Consider the following 16,978-nt stretch of genomic DNA (forward strand, 5'->3'; position numbering starts at 1 on the left):
TTATTTTTTATAGCTCCTAACCCCAACCTGGTCTAAGACCAAACACAAGCATTTTGCTCCACCCACAATAACATTTGCTAAACATGTGTATGTGACCAATGAAATTTGATTTGATTGAACTCTTTTGTATTATTCTGTATCTGAGGCACACATTTGGTATGATAGGTTGCTATTAACACTGCTATATGTTATGTATTCATTTGTGGATGTCCATCACCCAGTTCATATTATGTGTTACAAATTACAATTCGTATTATATGTTGCGAATTTGAAAAATGTACGATATGAATTCTAGCTAGATGGCTAACGTTAGCTAGCTTGCTAACGTTAACTAGGCTAGGGGTTAGGGTTAAGGTTTAGGAGTTAGGTTAAAGGGTTAAAGTTAGTGTTAGGGTTAGCTGAAGGGTTAGCAAACATGCTAAGTTGTTGCAAAGTTCTTTAGGTTTCCTGATATTCATGTTTAACCCCCACTCATCCCATGTTATATGCCCACCCAACCACCCCGACCAACTACCGTCCTTTTTTTTTGCATTAACTAACCATCTGTCTTATGTAACCATATCAAACGTAACATATCATACTAAACGGCGTGTCTCAGATTTACATACCGAATAATACGAAATGCTCTGAGACCAGGTTGCTAGCCCTGGTAGTCATTCTGAATGCAGGTTGAGGGTAAATAGAAATTCCAACTGTTGGATATCCTAACTGTCTGGATTTAAAAAAGGAATTATACATCCCTTTGCCAGTCAGCATAATGGGACTTGCAGGCCTGATGTGGCCTGTAATTTGTAAACCAATTGTTAGCGAGTTAGGATTTGTTAGCAAATTAAAGCCTTATGATATATGTAATCTATTGTCATAAAGTTACATTTTTTATTATAACAGGTCTTTAAAAGGAAAGAACAACAACCATGTCTTTGTCACTAGCAAATATAGTCATGGGTGGTAATGCTACAATTCAATTGAAAAGAAAAGGTACCATGGAAAATATGCAAATTAGGCTTTTACACCAAATAGTGTTAAAACAACACCCAAAATCACTTACTGTAACAGTGGCACGTGAAATGCAATGTTAATATTTTATAATATGAATTGTTACATTAACACTCAAAATGTAACACTACAATCAGAGTACTTTTTACACTCTGTAGAGTGGGACTATATGTTATCTGAGGTAGTGTTAAAATGAACTCTTTAAGTGAAATGAACACTGCAAAATGTACTGTGTATAACCTGACAAGATGTGGATCTAATGTTCTTGTGTGTGCCAGGTATGAACAATAATGTCAGTTATTCTATACACATGCATGTAGCCTTCTCTACTCATGAATAGGATTCCTCAGTCGAGAGTAGTGTTTTCCAACCCCTGGTCTGTGGACCTGTGGACCACAGATGGTTGTCTGCTCCAATTTAGTCATATGTCAAGCCCAAGTTTTCATTTAAACCAGGGGTGTCAAACTCATTTTGCACCTCATTTTTGTAATTTTGATGCTCCCTGACTGTTAAGCTTTCGTTTTGATGATTGTTAACAAGATGGACAGAGTGAAGAGACTGTAAAAATTTAAGTCCATTATCACTATTATCGATGTTTTTTTTTATTACTCAAACCACCCACAGGCCGCAGTCGAATGTTTGACACCCTGATCTAAACCATAGTTTGCCGGTCCTTATGTAGCAAAGTGTTAGAGAAGTTTAAGAAACACTGTTCTAGATCTCCAGATCCGGTCTCTCAGCCAGCTTGATGGCCTCGTGCATGCAGGTGGCGGAGAGTTTGCGGTTAATGTTCCTGTACCTGCAGAGCAAGATGTTACGGTAGGTGGTCCTCAGGTCCCTGTTGAAGAAGGCATAGATGAATGGGTTGATGAGGGAGTTGGCGTAGCCCAGCCAGAGGAGAAACCTTTCCACCCAGAGGGGAACGCAGCTACATTCTACCCCACAGATGAAGGGCCTGGCCGTGGACATCAGGAAGAAGGGCAGCCAGCAGACAGAGAAGGCCCCCACAACGATCCCCAACGTAGCGGCCGCCTTCTGCTCCCGCTTGAAGATGGAGATGTTTTTCCTGTCGTTCTTAAGCAGACGAGAGAAACTGGCACACTCCTCAACCTCCTTCTGGAGCTTAAAGGCCGCGGCCACGCAGTCAACACTGTTACGCTCGTCCTCTGCCTTGGGGAAGCCTTGGATGGTGTGCTTGGCGGCGCTCACCTTGGCTGCTCGGTAGATGCGGTAGTACATCATCAACATCACCGACATGGGGATGTAGAATGCAACGGCGGTGGAGTAGATGGTGTAGCCCACGTCTTGGGTGATCAGACACACCTTGTCATCGTTGACGTTCTGGGCCCAGCCGAACAACGGGGGCAGGGTGATGGAAGCAGACAGCAGCCACACAGACAGAACTACTTTCGCCATGCATCTCCCACTCTGTCGCACAGGGTAGGTCAAGGGTTTAGTTATGCCTAGGTACCTGTGACAGCAAAGAGATTAGTTAAAAATATTGTGAAGTCTCTGATGAAAGTAATGTGATTGAAATATAGCACACACAGGATAGTATAGATCATGAGGTGTCCAACTGTCTTCCTGGAGAGCTGCTGTGTGCAGGCTTTCGCTACAGCCCTGCTTTAACACACCTGATTCTGCTAATCAAGATCCTGATGAGCAGCTCATTAGAAGCAGGTGTGTTAAAGTAGGCTTAGAGTAAAACCCTGCATACCCCAGTGACTCTCGAGGAGGGTTGGCCATCCATGGTATAGGGTTGGGTATACATATGAAAATCCATTCTTAATTATTCATCAATGGTAGAATAAAAAATGTAAGCAAGTGCTTTGGTGTTAATTGCTGTTGACATATATTTTTTATAAATTAGACTAACCTGCATAGATAATGGTTTTGGGGGAAAAAAACAAGAACATTTGCAATAATGAAAGATTTGTTGGTTTATCATTAATGAAGGCATCTTGACTCACCTGTCTATGCTTATTACACACAGGGTCATGATCGAAGCAGTGCAACACATCACGTCCATGGCAATGAAAACGTTGCAGAACACCTGTCCGAAGATCCACTGCCCCCCGATGAGGTCCGTGATGCTGACAAAGGGCATCACCGCCACCGCTATGGACAGGTCTGCCACGGCCAGAGAGACAATTAGATAATTGGAGGGCTGTTTCAGCTTCTTCACAAAGCACACGGATATCACCACAAGTAAGTTCCCGCAAATAGTGAACAAAGTGAGCACAGTGAGAACTCCTCCGATAAGCACCTTCTCCACATTCCCGTGGCTAAGAATCTGCTCCCCGCAGCTGGTGTCATTTTCCGTGAAGCTCAGAGTTGGCAAAATTGCGATGGTTGTTTGGGGCGCTCTCAGCAAACGCAGATCCATCCCCGCTGTAGTCATGCTGGTCCTGGCAAATTCCTTCATCAGGTCTTTGGTCAAATATGATCTCATAAGATTAATACTATTTCATTGGAACCATTATTTTAATGCCTATTATTAATAATGCATTGGGTATCCATCAAATCACAATGCTAATTTCCTCCCAACTAAATTGATACCTTTGTCTTTTCCACAACTTCCAAATTACCAGTCCCGGTAGGCCAGCTATCCATCCACCGGCGCCAAATCAGCAGGTTAATGGGATAGAGTAGATTAATAGGATAAACAGACTCCCGTTAACAAGCTTGGTTTGTAATACATTGTTAAATGTAATGCGATTCATTGGTCACCATCACGCGAGTGGCTACCGCAGCAAAGAACTCACTGAGAAAATGTTTTATTGGCGAAAGGGAATATACCGGGATGACGTCAGAAGAACCCGCGTAGATGTAGCCTAGTCTGGTTGGACATTATTCAGTCAAAATAAAGTATATTCATAGGCCTATCACATAATTTTTTTTTTACGGAGCAACACATATACCAAGTGTGTGTGTGAGAGAGTGTGTGGGGGGGGGGGGGGGGGGGGGGGGGGATTGATACACTTTGAAACACATCATTTGGCGCCATCCTGTGGCTTTATTCTAGGTATACGTAACAATATCATTCTTTCCCCACATAGATTTATATAGGGCATATTATAGCCTATTTAGGGTTACTCTATTTTAATGGCAAGGGGAAATTTGGGTAGGCTAAATCTATAAATGTAGTCCTAATCAAATGTAGGATAGCTATTTTTTCTATTTAAGTTTTTGAAAAATATACTGGACACACCTTTTGTTCTAGCAGTACTCGGTTCTTATTAGGCCTTGCAGGTAGGATACAACACAGCCAATAATTGTAATGAGGCTTTGTACATTGTTCTTAAGTAGACCCAGAGTATAACAATGTAGCATAATTAGCCCAATTCTTGATAGGCTGCACTACAAGAATAATTACACAGTAATACACTGTTAATTTAGCCTAGTCAGTTCATCAAATCAAATTTTATTGGCTGGGTACACAGATTTGCAGATGTTATCGCAGGTGCAGGGAAATGCTTGCGTTTCTAGCTCCAACAGGGCAGTAGGCCTAATACCTAGCAATAATGAAAAAAACAACAACACACACATAATCCCCCCCCCCCACCACCACCACAAAAAAAGTTGTAATTAAGAAAGATCAGAATGAGCAATGTCAGAGACCATGTGTAACAATATAACAGTAACTGATTTGGGCAAGGGAGACAGTAATAAGAGTCGTTTAGAAATGTAATAAACCAACCCGGTCTCAGATGATTTCGTATTATTCTGAACAAAAATCTGAGACACAATTTAGTATGATATGTTATGTTTCGCATGATATGTGCTAATTTGTGGATGTCCATCAATGATATGTTACAAATTACAATTCGTTTTATATGTTATGAATTTGCAAAACGTACAGATTTGTGAAACCTACAATGGATTACAAATTTGCAAAACGTATGATATTTAAAATTTTTGTAACATTGCATGTAACAAAAACAAGCGAGGTGGCTAACGTTAGCTAGGCTAGGGGTCCGGGTTAAGGTAAAGTTTAGGAGTTGGTTAAAGGGTAAGGTTAGCTAAAAGGGTTAAGGTGAGGGTTCGGGAAGGTTTAGTTGACATGCAAAGTAGTTTGCAGAGTATCTAAAAAGTAGTAATAGTTGAAAAGTTGCTAATTAGCTAAAATGCTAAAGTTGCCCATGATGACATTTGAACTCTCAACCTCTGGGTTGCTAGACGTTGGTGTTATATGGCCACCGATCCACCGTAAAATGATGTTACTATACCAAATGTAATATATCATACGAAAAGTAGTATCTACGTACAGAATAATACAAAATGCCCCGAGACCAGGCTGATGAAACAGCCTGTACAATGACATAGGCTGCCGGTTAGCTTTACTCGAAAAGCTGCGGCAAGAGGAGCATGACAAAGCAATGTAATAATAATACCCACAGGGGAAATTGGGGGTTGTAAGAAACAGCCTGTATACAATGACGTAGGCTGCTGGCTGTTTTAATTCTGAAGCTGCCGCAAGAGGAGCATGATGAAGCAAGATGACCGACAGTGACCCATAGATTGTATAAAGACAGTGACCTTAGTCAAACGTTCTAGCAGTTGTTGTCCCATTATCCACATCGACCAAACATCATTATTTTTTTATCGTCGTAATAGATCTTTACCAAATAGCCTGACATTCTTTTGAAGAAACATCGCCGAGGAAAGCGGACAGATTTCGCCTTTCGGAGACTGCCCGCTAGTGCTTTCCCTGCGCAAAAAAAAAATGGATAATGGCAAAGCATCGGATCAGAAAAGAACAGGCGCTTGCCAAGAGAATGGTTTGACAAATGGATTCAAGCCTACACAAACTGACAACGGGAGCTGCAATGTTTTAGGTTCAAACGGAACCAGTAGCAGTGGTAGTAGCGGGTGTAGTAGTAGTAGTAGTACTAGTGGTGGTGGTTGTAGCCATAATGGAATTGAAAATGTCCACCATCTTCAGGAGGATGCCCATAATAATGGGTCGCCTCCAAAGCGGTGCAGACTCAGGAGAAGAATGGATTCTGGCAAAAAGAACCGACCGCGTAAGTAGGACACAATATTAATCGTTTCCACACTGTTTCAGCATCGATGATGTCTCAATCATCTCGGCTGTCTAAAATCTCAAATGAAAATTATACGACATTGAAACTACACATTCGGTCAAATTCTGCCCTACACAATTTCAAAGCATCCTCTCAGGAATGAAAGGGAGGGGGGTTCGGCCTAAGTATTGATTGCACATAGCTCTGGGTGTCCAAAGTGACAGTCGCCTAGATTTCCTATGGTGCCATATCTAGTCTATTTGGATGACACAATGAACCAGTTAAGACATTATGCTGCAGGATAGAATATCGCTTTATCGCGTTGCGAGCCTTTTCCAAGAATGTAAATAGGGAAGGCTATCCGCCCAATTCTCCTATTGATACTGCTTCTGTAATGAATAATGGGCCTGTACTCCTATGTGGAGAAATGTTTTGTTTTCCTGTATCCTCAAAGTACATTCCATAAGCTATTTATGTCTATGAGAAATGCAGAATTGAACAAGCAATAAGAATCAAGCACCATATTCTGTATTATTTCTACATGTTTTAATCATACTATGCAATAATAATTCGTATTTTACACGAATGTAACCCTCCTGGTAATAGAGCTTTAGCCTCTCTTTCTCTCGTCCCCTTTGTTATTGTGAGATCTTTGATGTTGTCCGTAGAGCCATTTTTCATTGGTCGTTCCAAAGTCAGGAGGTGTGCTGAAATCGCTGCTGATATGAGAGCCACATAATGTCGACCAATCAGCCGCCAGTACTTGCCTAAGGAAGTTGGCTGAAGAAACTGACAGAGCAGCCAGCTCCATGAATAGCACAGATCTTTCTTTGTCTCCAATATAACATTGTAAAACAAATGTGTCACTATGTCAGGAAAATGTAGTCTGCCTTATTGCTGTGATGACATCATGCCACAATTTATTAGGACTGAGTGACATTACTTGTCAGTCTTGGTATGAAGTGTATTTGACCATAAGCAACTTGACCTGATGATCACAATTAAGTTTGTTGTTTAAAAAAAACAGGTACGAGTTTTTATTCTATTTTAAATGGATGAAATATACTTATTTGCTTACTTTCATTTATTTGTTTATTTACATCTGCTACCTCGGCAGAATCAAATCTAAGCAAACAAACAGCAATTTTACAAATGTTACACTTTAGCGCCAGGAACTATTTGGCTGGTGTAGTTAGAAGCGGTCTTTATCTGTCTTCAATGCCTGCAACCCAGCCATTTGTCCAAGAGGTTGCTACAACACTGCTGGCTTGTCTGCATTCCTCTGGGAACTGTGGAAAGAAGTCTTGAATCCAAAAATACCACTTCTATTATATAATTGAATAGAAGGGATTGTGGACAATTGCAGCAAGTTGCTAAAATGCACTTGGCATGAAGACAAATACAAAATTTTTACCTTCCAGTATGATCAATTGAATAAGCATCATATGTTTTGCTGATGTCTCTTATTGGTAGTTCCCACTTGGATGCAACAAACTGAATCCCAATTTTTATGACAATTTTTTATTGAACCTTTATTTAACTAAGCAAGTCAGTTAAAAACTAATTCTTATTTACAATGACGGCCTACCCAGGCCAAACCCGGGCGACATTGGGCCAATTGTGCTCCGCCCTATGGGACTCCCAATCACGGCCGGTTGGGATACAGCCTGGAATCAAACCAGGGTGTCTGTAGTGAGGCCTCAAGCACTGAGATGCAGTGCCTTAGACCACTGCGCCAATCGGGAGCCCAAATAGAGCTAGGTTTTGCCAATCAGACTCAACTATGAAAATGTATGCCGTTAAATCATTTCCATTGACTTGAGCTTTGGTCCTTTGTTGCACATGCATGTGACCACTGTGAAATTATAGTAAAAGCAATATAGCTCAGCCATTACTTGAGAATGAGTGGCAGACATTCAAGCATTCAGTCCTCTGTCAATTAACAGTGAAACCATTGCAATGCAGGATCTGTCTGTAGCACAACTGACTGAAGATATTGAAAGCATGTGATTCCAGTCAGTGAAGATTCCAGAGTAGACACTCACACATTTGCTGAGATCAATATATTCATGTTATGTCACTTTCCTCTTCTAGAAATTGATTGTCCAACCCAAATTACATCACCAGTACACCTCTGATATATTGGATCGACCATATATCAGAGGTGTAATGGTGTTGTAATCTGGGTATCATTGCAAGCCAGAACCAAATCAACAATTACATCTCAAATTTGACTATTTGAAGCAACTCAAGCATGTCTTTTGGTTACTGCTTTTCTGTAGCTTCACACATAGTTGAATGTAACCAGGCTGGTTTGTGGAATGAGCAATAAGGGACTATACACCCCTCTGTCAAATGAAGTGCTATTGAACCAGTTTGCCTGCCGATGTATTGACTACATATTCATTGTACTGTACACTCAAGAGTTAATTGAGAGTTAGGCAGGATATCCAGGCAATCTTCTCTCCATGCCAGGGTTTCCATGGCAACAAAGCCCTCATCTTTTGTTGCAGAGCAAACACACTGCTGTGAATTTAAGATGACCCTCTTCCTCTCCCTTCCTTCCTCTCTCCAAAATAAGAGAAACATGTCACAATGATCTACTAATATGAAGACATGATGTGTGCATAATATGCCATGATGCTTTCGTCTTCAGTGAAATCAAGTTAGAAAATGCAACAGGTTTGAGTAAGTTTCAGTTAGCACAGTTCATTGGTAGACTTATATGGAGCAATAGCTTAGTTGTGTTATAGACAGAATACTAGAGCCCTCTGTTTTGAGCGTATGCATTTCTCCATAGAGGATTTTGCACAATTCCACAAGAGCTAAACAGCACTTTTCTACAGGCAATGGTGACCAAGCTTTTCCTGAATCTACCAACTAATCTCTCAAAACACCTTTTGTTTTCTGTTCCAGCCTTCCCCTGGTTTGGGATGGACATCGGCGGCACCCTGGTGAAGCTGGTTTACTTTGAGCCTAAGGACATCACGGCGGAGGAGGAGCAGGAGGAGGTGGAGAGCCTGAAGAGCATCCGCCACTACCTGACCTCCAATGTGGCCTACGGCGACACAGGCATCCGCGATGTCCACCTAGAGCTGAAAAACCTGACCATGTGCGGCCGGAAGGGCAACCTGCACTTCATCCGCTTCCCCACCCAAGACATGCTGGGCTTCATCCAGATGGGCAGAGACAAGAACTTCTCCAGCCTGCACACCACACTCTGTGCCACCGGCGGAGGGGCGTACAAGTTTGAGGACGACTTTAGGACGGTGCGTGGTGGTTGCTAGAACGATTGGGTGTTGTCGGCCAGGGAGAATGACTGAAAGTGAGAGGCGATGTGAATTCATGTCTTATTGCATGTTATTACATGTCATTAGTCAGTTAACTATATTGTGGCGTGATCATTACAGGCAACATGGTTTCTTATGTGATTAGATGGGAGTAGGTGTTGATGGTTTAGGCTTGCCTGGTTGAGGTGTGTTATAGACAGTTCATGCTCTTGGAGGAGTTACCTTTGCATATCAAAACCACACCAGTTTCTCTTTCTGTCCTATAGTCTTATAGATCTTCTGCTTTCCATCTCCCAGATCGCCAACCTAGAGCTACAGAAGCTAGATGAACTGGACTGTCTTATCCATGGTCTTCTCTATGTGGACTCAGTGGGGTTCAATGGCCATCCAAAGTGCTACTTTTTCGAGAACCCCTCTGATCCCGAGAGTGAGAACTGTGTCAAGAGAGCATGTTGCCTTGACAACCCCTTCCCCATGTTGTTGGTAAACATTGGCTCAGGGGTCAGCATCCTGGCAGTCTATTCGAAGGACAACTACAAACGGGTCACAGGCACCAGGTAAATAAATGTAATCTGTTGCTGTTTTAGTGTAGGCAAACAGAGGTAATCCTGTGTCATTCCACATCATGATAGCTGTATTTATTTGATCTGTCATTGGTAAAACAGTTCTGTCATTGCTCGCGTTCATCTGTATTCAAAGTATCCTTGTTTTGAGTCTAGATAATAGTTACCGCGGTAACTAGTTAATAACTTCTTAGTCAAATACAACTTTCCCACTGGGCAAAAACGGGTGTTTCCATGTAATCTCAACAAAGAAAACATTTAATGTGATGAAAGAAAGAAAAAGCAATCAATGTAAGGGAATTTTGTATTTTTTTTAACCAAATTTATAACCTAAATCCAATGACATGGTGATATTTTTTCTTGAATTCACATTAGTTGACAACTCAATCAAATGTAAACCAAAACTAGACGTTGAAATGATGTCTGTGCCCAGTGGGTTGTTTCCTGCAAGCTATACAGTGGTACAACCCATAGAGTAGTAGGTCACATTAATTGCCTGTCCCCCCAACAGTTTGGGAGGTGGTACTTTCCTAGGCCTGTGCTGCTTGCTGACTGGCTGCGAGACTTTCGAGGAGGCCCTGGAAATGGCAGCGAAGGGGGACAGCAGCAACGTGGACAAACTGGTGAAGGACATCTACGGAGGAGACTATGAACGCTTCGGCCTCCAGGGGTCTGCAGTTGCATCTAGGTGAGCTCTAAGTTAGCTGATACATGATACGTGTTGTAACCTCAAGACTTCCAGTAACAGTATGCTTTGAAAACGGAGTATTATGGAAACTAACCCCGTGAATAATTCATTGCAGTTTTGGTCATATGATGAGCAAGGAGAAGCGTGTCAGCATCAGTAAGGAGGACCTAGCCCGAGCCACTCTCGTCACCATCACCAACAACATTGGTTCTATTGCTCGTATGTGTGCGGTGAATGAGGTACAAAGTAGATGTATTTACTTCTGTTTCAGTGGAAGTCTTACTTCAATGAGTAATTCTAACCCGTGTTAATTTCGTCAACAATAGCTCTGACAAAAAATACTTGTCGACAACCTATTTTTCCTGACTAAAACTGTGACGATAATGAAACGAGATGCCCTGAAAAACCCCTGATAACTATTACTAATTACTTTTCATTTTAGTCGACGGAAATGTGACAAGATGAGAATTCCACATGAAACGAATTAACATTTAATTTGACACGAAGCACACATGCATGCAGATTATTTCATGCAATCCTCTCATTGGCAGGATTAACATCTTTCAGTTGCACGGTCTTAGCTGATCTGCCAGGCTGTCCCACACAGCTCCCAGGTGGTCACTTCAATCACTCGTTAGTCTTTTCAACTGATGAGAAGCCAGGACACTTGACTTGTAACTAACCTCAACTAGAAACAACGATGTTTACTCTCTCTCGTACTTTCATGTAGGCTGTTTTTGCTTTGATCACAACAGAAGCTCTATTTTCCCATGTGTGCTGTTATTCACTCGCCTGTGTTGCTGCTCTCACGCCGCGGTCTGCAAATGCGAGTTGAGGTAGCTTGTTCCTTATGGGAAAAACAAATGCTATTTGTTGGATATTAGGAGTGAAGTAATACCCCCCCCCCCCCTCCCCATGACGATTATGATGGGGAGATAATCAGAGCTCTAAATTGTTTAACCTGTATCCAAGGCTTTATAGCCTACGTGGTTAATTATGGCTGTTATTGTTTTACAATCTGCCACAATATCAATGTAGCCAGCTACGGTTTACATGGGGATAGTAGGTCTAGTTGGAAAAGCCTAAATATTAATTATTTAATAGTCTAGTTTTAGTCGACTGATAATAACTAAAAACCGACGTAGGATGAAATGACTACAACGTGATTAAGACTAAAATGTATTTCAAGACTAAAACTCAATTTAAAATAGCTGCCAAAATGAACACTGATTCAAACAGTGAGAATATACCACTGTAACGTACGGGGTCAACTTTCTCAAAGTGATTTTTCTTTCACCATAAAGCAAAGGAGTGAAGTGGATTCAGCAGCCAGTGTGATGGATGATGGGAATGGACTCTGTGTGCTTTCAGCTTCTTTACAGTGTTGCCTTGTGGCATGGAGATCAAGCAGCATTGTACAGGGCTATCAAAGCACATAGAACAACAACAGGAAGTCCTCTGACACAAATATCAAGTGGGCAAATGATCTGCCCCATGAGTAACCCCATTGTAGTGTTTTGAGCACGAGGTACACAAATGTACATTTGATTCAGCTTTCTAGCTACCTATGCATATAGTGTACAGTGTATCAATTGGGGGAAGTCTTAAAACCAGCCTGCAAAGTGCGCCGCTTTTTTTTGTCGGTAGAGCTTTACTTAGAATGAGCGGACTTACTCTGTTAGCCCCGCAACAATGTCATTCACAGGAGTTGAGCTGTTCATTCTTGGCTGTTGCTCAATCTTTTTCCCCCTTGCTGCTGAGTCACTGAAGCGTGAGACGAAGCTCCTCCCACTGCTGTAATGTCAGGTTCTCTCCCCTAGATGGCAACAATACATCCATCTATGCCACGTGTCAAACTCATTCCATGGAGGGCCGAGTGTCTGCGGGTTTTCGCTCCTCCCTTGTTCTTGACTGATGAATTAAGGTCACTGATTGGGAACTGAAGGAACTCCCCTCACCTTGGGCTCCCGAGTGGCGCGGTGGTCTAAGGCACTGTATCTCAGTGCAAGGGGCGCCACTACAGTCCCTGGTTTGAATCCAGGCTGTATCACATCCGGCCGTGATTGGGAGTCCCATAGGGCGGCGCACAATTGGCCCAGTGTTGTCTGGGTTTGGCCGGGGTAGGCCGTCATTGTAAATAAGAATTTGTTCTTAACTGACTTGCCTAGTTAAATAATGGTAAAATGTTAAAATGTGAATGTTAAGCCTGGTTGCCTAGGTCTTATTCAAAAGGAAAGAACTAAAACCAGCAGACACTAAACCCTCCATGGAACGAATTTGACGTCCCTTATCTATGGCTATTAGTCTGAGAGAGCTGGCCTAAGGTCTTTAAACAGCTGGCCTAAGGTCTTTAAACAGCTGGCCTAAGGTCTTTAAACAGCTGGCCTAAGGTCTTTAAACAGCTGGCCTAAGGTCTTTAAACAGCTGGCCTAAGGTCTTTAAACAGCTGGCCTAAGGTCTTTAAACAGCTGGCCTAAGGTCTTTAAACAGCTGGCCTAAGGTCTTTAAACAAATCGTTTTTTTTTTTGTTTTTTTTTACATCTTACTTTTGAAATGTCTAATTCTGTCTTGCTTTATGAAACAGTCATCCTTGCAAGCTCTAAAAATGTCTGGTTTACCAATGGTTCAATGTTGTCTTTCAGAAAATTGAAAGAGTGGTGTTTGTTGGGAATTTCCTGAGAATCAATACTGTGTCAACGAAGCTGCTTGCGTATGCCATGGACTTTTGGTCCAAAGGACAATTAAAAGCTCTCTTCTTAGAGCATGAGGTAAGTAGTTTGCAATATATATATATATATGTGTTATTTTGATTTAACTAGGCAAATTATTATTTACAATGACGGCCTACCGAGGAACAGTGGGTTAACTGCCTTGTTCAGGAGCAGAACGACATATGTTTACCTTTTCAGCTCAGGGATTCGATCCAGCAACCTTTTAGTTACTGGCCCAACACTCTAACCACTAGGCTACCTGCCGCCCACGTTCTGTGTTATGTGAGGGATGTTCAGCACACTTGTTTTAGTCTAATTGTACAATAAAAAGGGTAAACAACAGATCATCTGCATATATTTGGATAGGTTACAATTGGGCGCTGAGCAGGAATATCAAGGTTATTGATGATAACCTGGCCGAATACCTGAACAGATAATGAATTAAGCCGAGCCACTCTGTTTTTTCCAGGGTTATTTCGGGGCCGTCGGTGCCTTCCTGGAACTACTGAGGATAACAGATGACCTTTGAGACAGAGACAGACCGAGGCGAAACCCTAACTCTCACCACAAGACACTGCTACTGACTGGACGAAATGGGGAAAATACATTTGAATAATTTAACTGTTTTAAGAGGTTCTACTAATTATCCTCCTCCTTGTCTGCTGATGTTTAAGAAAATTGATTTTCAATATTATGAATGCAGGCTGGAGGAGATGAGGTTGGTGGTTTATTTGCCACTGAAAAGCAAACCTGGGTACCTATTGTTTATAAAAACCCTAACTGTATATTGAATGTGTGATTAAGCCAAACGCTACTGACCCCTGATCCTTCGTGTGTATTTGCTTATGTTGACTTTTTTTGTGATCTGAGACCCCCCCCCCAAAAAATGTATCTTATTGGTCCTTTATTTGTTTAATTTAAATTGTATAAAGTACTTACAAGATGCAAGTAGTTACATTGATCTTTAACTTAACGCATTAGCTTACAATTAGCTTTTGCACTTTTTTTCTAATCAATCGTCCTATCCCAATGTTCTGTGATATGATTTGAGATATAATCAAATGTATTACCCTACTGAATATGTGAATCGTACGCAGTTACTCTTATCAACCCATTCTGTCAACCCGTCATCTGTGGATTTGCCAATTTGTGGAATATGGACCATTTATCAATAGCTAAATTTGACTGATAATGTTGCGGGTTGATTTTGCTTAATAATACGCTGAAAAACCGTAGAACATTTTACATAATGTATCTATTTTTATCAGTGGCAGTAGAATGACCAGTGCCCAAAACCCTAAGTCTGTATTCACTTGAATCCAGTATTATGTATATTCTTTCCTGTCCCATGCCTTATAATTCCATTGCTGTTTTACTGAAACAGTTAACTTTGGAACCAAGCCTTCAGTACTAAATTATCCTTAGAAACCTCACAAAATAGATCCTGTCTGTGACTCCACTTTCCAGGGGAGTTGGGATATGCAGAAAAACACATTTTCAATTCACACATGCGTATTAATACACACATGCACGTGTTTGAAATAAGACAAATATAAGCAACCACCTAATTATCATTATTAAGTACATGTTCCTCAGCAAAGCCAAATCACTGACTCACTAAGCAGTGCTACGCAAAGTGTTCACCTCTATGTGAAGAGACTTTAACAATATTTACTTACTACAGTTGTTTTCATTGTCATCAAAGATGGGGACCATTTATGCCTGCCTTCCTACCTGTAATAATCAGTATGTGCTTTATGATAGTAATTTCATATTTGTTTTGGATGTACTGTGCTGAGTACTCTAGTCGAAAGGAGATTTGACTCTCCTACTGGATCTCTTGGTTAAATTTCATGACATTTCATGATGGCATTTTGGTTTCAAGTGAAACTGCATAGCTGGCCTGTGAACCGCTGTGAACTGCATACCCTTCTGCCTTCCTGTCCACTTCAGAGGGTCCCACGACCAACTTCCTCATCCAAACAATACATCCATGCTGTATCTGAAATGGCATCCTATTCCCTATAGTGCGATACTTTGGAACAGATCACGCTTTTCCATATATAATTCACCAGTGGTGATTTTAGCATGTAAATCTTGGTGTGGAAAACTCCCCCCCAATTTTTTTTAGATGCTTGCCAGCAAAGCCACTACACTACACAACACTAAACAATACATGAATTGCACTATAACGGCGACAAGCGGTGCCCACAAACTGTTAGGGTCCACATAAAGCTGTCCCGACAGCAGAGCTTTCTTTTCAGCACCATGGAGTGAATCCTTACCACCGCTACACCTGGTTATCAGCGGAGCCTTGTCTGGCAGCAAAACAATTCATTCAGCCTGGTTTACTGCCTTTAAAAAAAAACATAGATGATATGACCATATCTCCCTGGCATATTACATCATTTATGCAGCAGCATTTAAGACATTTTTGGACTCACCTTGCTGTGTGCGGCAGTCGTATGTTGGCAAATTTTGTCATCAAAGAAAAAGATTTACAATTTTGAGTTGGATGACTGTTCGAAACGTATCTTCCCAGTCTGACTTCCCAGTTGCAATGCTTGCTGTTAGCCACTGTCACCGATTCCTTCCAAACAACTCATTGTTGAATTTGCGATTTCCAAGTTGTTGTGTAATGTTTATGTCTACGTATTAGACATTTATCTTCATTATTTCTCTTCATATGACAAGGATTAAAAAGGATTTGCCATTTGATTCATGATGATGACTGCTAGCTAAGATTTTGAAAGTAAGATGTTGACATGATCAGTCCAATCAAAGCTACTGTACATATAACGTGATTTGATGTCATTTTGTCTGTGGTCATTGACGTTGAGCCTTCTTGGAAGGGCACTTCTAATGTAACTCTATGGGCAGCACCCAAAGGGCTCACATTCTTGATGTCTACCCTTGCTAAAGGCTAGTGATGTAGTGTCCCCATGAGTGACAGAACACTGAGCCAATCACGGTGCAATGCTCCTATTTTCTGCTGGCCTGCCCCACCACAGAAAGCACTGAGCTAGGCTGAAACACCTGTATTTTGGAGCTGCCTGTTTGTATGCGGCTTTATTAACTCAATGATATATTTTTTGTTGCATTGTTTGCAAACTGATATGTGACATGTATTAATGCCAAAATAACATGCAAAACAGGGTCCCCCCCCCTCCCCCAAAATATATTTCTGCCCCACCTACCCTGAATGACGGGTCGCCACTGTACATCTGCCCCACCTACCCTGAATGACGGGTCACCACTTTTGACCAGGGCGATGATTTTGATCAATAGTAGCGCATTATATAAGGAATATGATGCCATCTTGGACTCATCCCCAAACTGACTTCCCTAACATCATACGTTTATTTTTTTTATCCCAATTTAACCTGGTGGAGTTTTCAGCTATAAGTTAGGACAGATTTTTAAATGTGCTTTATGAATTGAATTACTGCATACATGACATGGCGAATAATATATGTAACTCTGAACCTGATTGAACTGGATTACAGAGCTGGGTCTTGCTATGAATTCAGTTTTGCTTGTCGTCATTAAAACTGTTCTCTAACCTGATGATATGTTGAGTTTGTTGCATTCACTTTCTGATGTACTGCCTTGTCCTGTTGTGTGTGTTTATAAGACTTGCCTAGTGAAGACTTGGCACAAAACATTAAGAAAACCTGCTCTTTCCGTGACATAGACCGACTAT

At 41.4% G+C, this 16,978-nt stretch overlaps 2 protein-coding genes across 2 annotated transcripts; one reads left to right on the forward strand and one right to left on the reverse strand.

Moving 5' to 3' along the window:
- Positions 1–1,134: 1,134 nt before the first annotated feature.
- LOC109869979 (5-hydroxytryptamine receptor 7-like) lies at positions 1,135–3,493 on the reverse strand. The gene is made up of 2 exons (XM_020460301.2): positions 2,967–3,493; positions 1,135–2,467 (listed from the first exon to the last, which is right to left on the reverse strand). The coding sequence occupies exons 1-2, from the start codon at positions 3,446–3,448 to the stop codon at positions 1,711–1,713; spliced, it is 1,239 nt and encodes a 412-aa protein (XP_020315890.2). The 5' UTR covers positions 3,449–3,493; the 3' UTR covers positions 1,135–1,710.
- Positions 3,494–5,343: 1,850 nt separating this feature from the next.
- LOC109870392 (pantothenate kinase 3-like) lies at positions 5,344–16,842 on the forward strand. Its single transcript, XM_020460881.2, has 7 exons — positions 5,344–6,023; positions 8,940–9,292; positions 9,611–9,870; positions 10,388–10,564; positions 10,680–10,803; positions 13,207–13,332; positions 13,745–16,842. The coding sequence occupies exons 1-7, from the start codon at positions 5,723–5,725 to the stop codon at positions 13,802–13,804; spliced, it is 1,401 nt and encodes a 466-aa protein (XP_020316470.1). The 5' UTR covers positions 5,344–5,722; the 3' UTR covers positions 13,805–16,842.
- Positions 16,843–16,978: the final 136 nt, after the last annotated feature.

Source organism: Oncorhynchus kisutch, linkage group LG25 (assembly GCF_002021735.2).
Source record: "Oncorhynchus kisutch isolate 150728-3 linkage group LG25, Okis_V2, whole genome shotgun sequence".
NCBI lineage: Eukaryota > Metazoa > Chordata > Actinopteri > Salmoniformes > Salmonidae > Oncorhynchus > Oncorhynchus kisutch.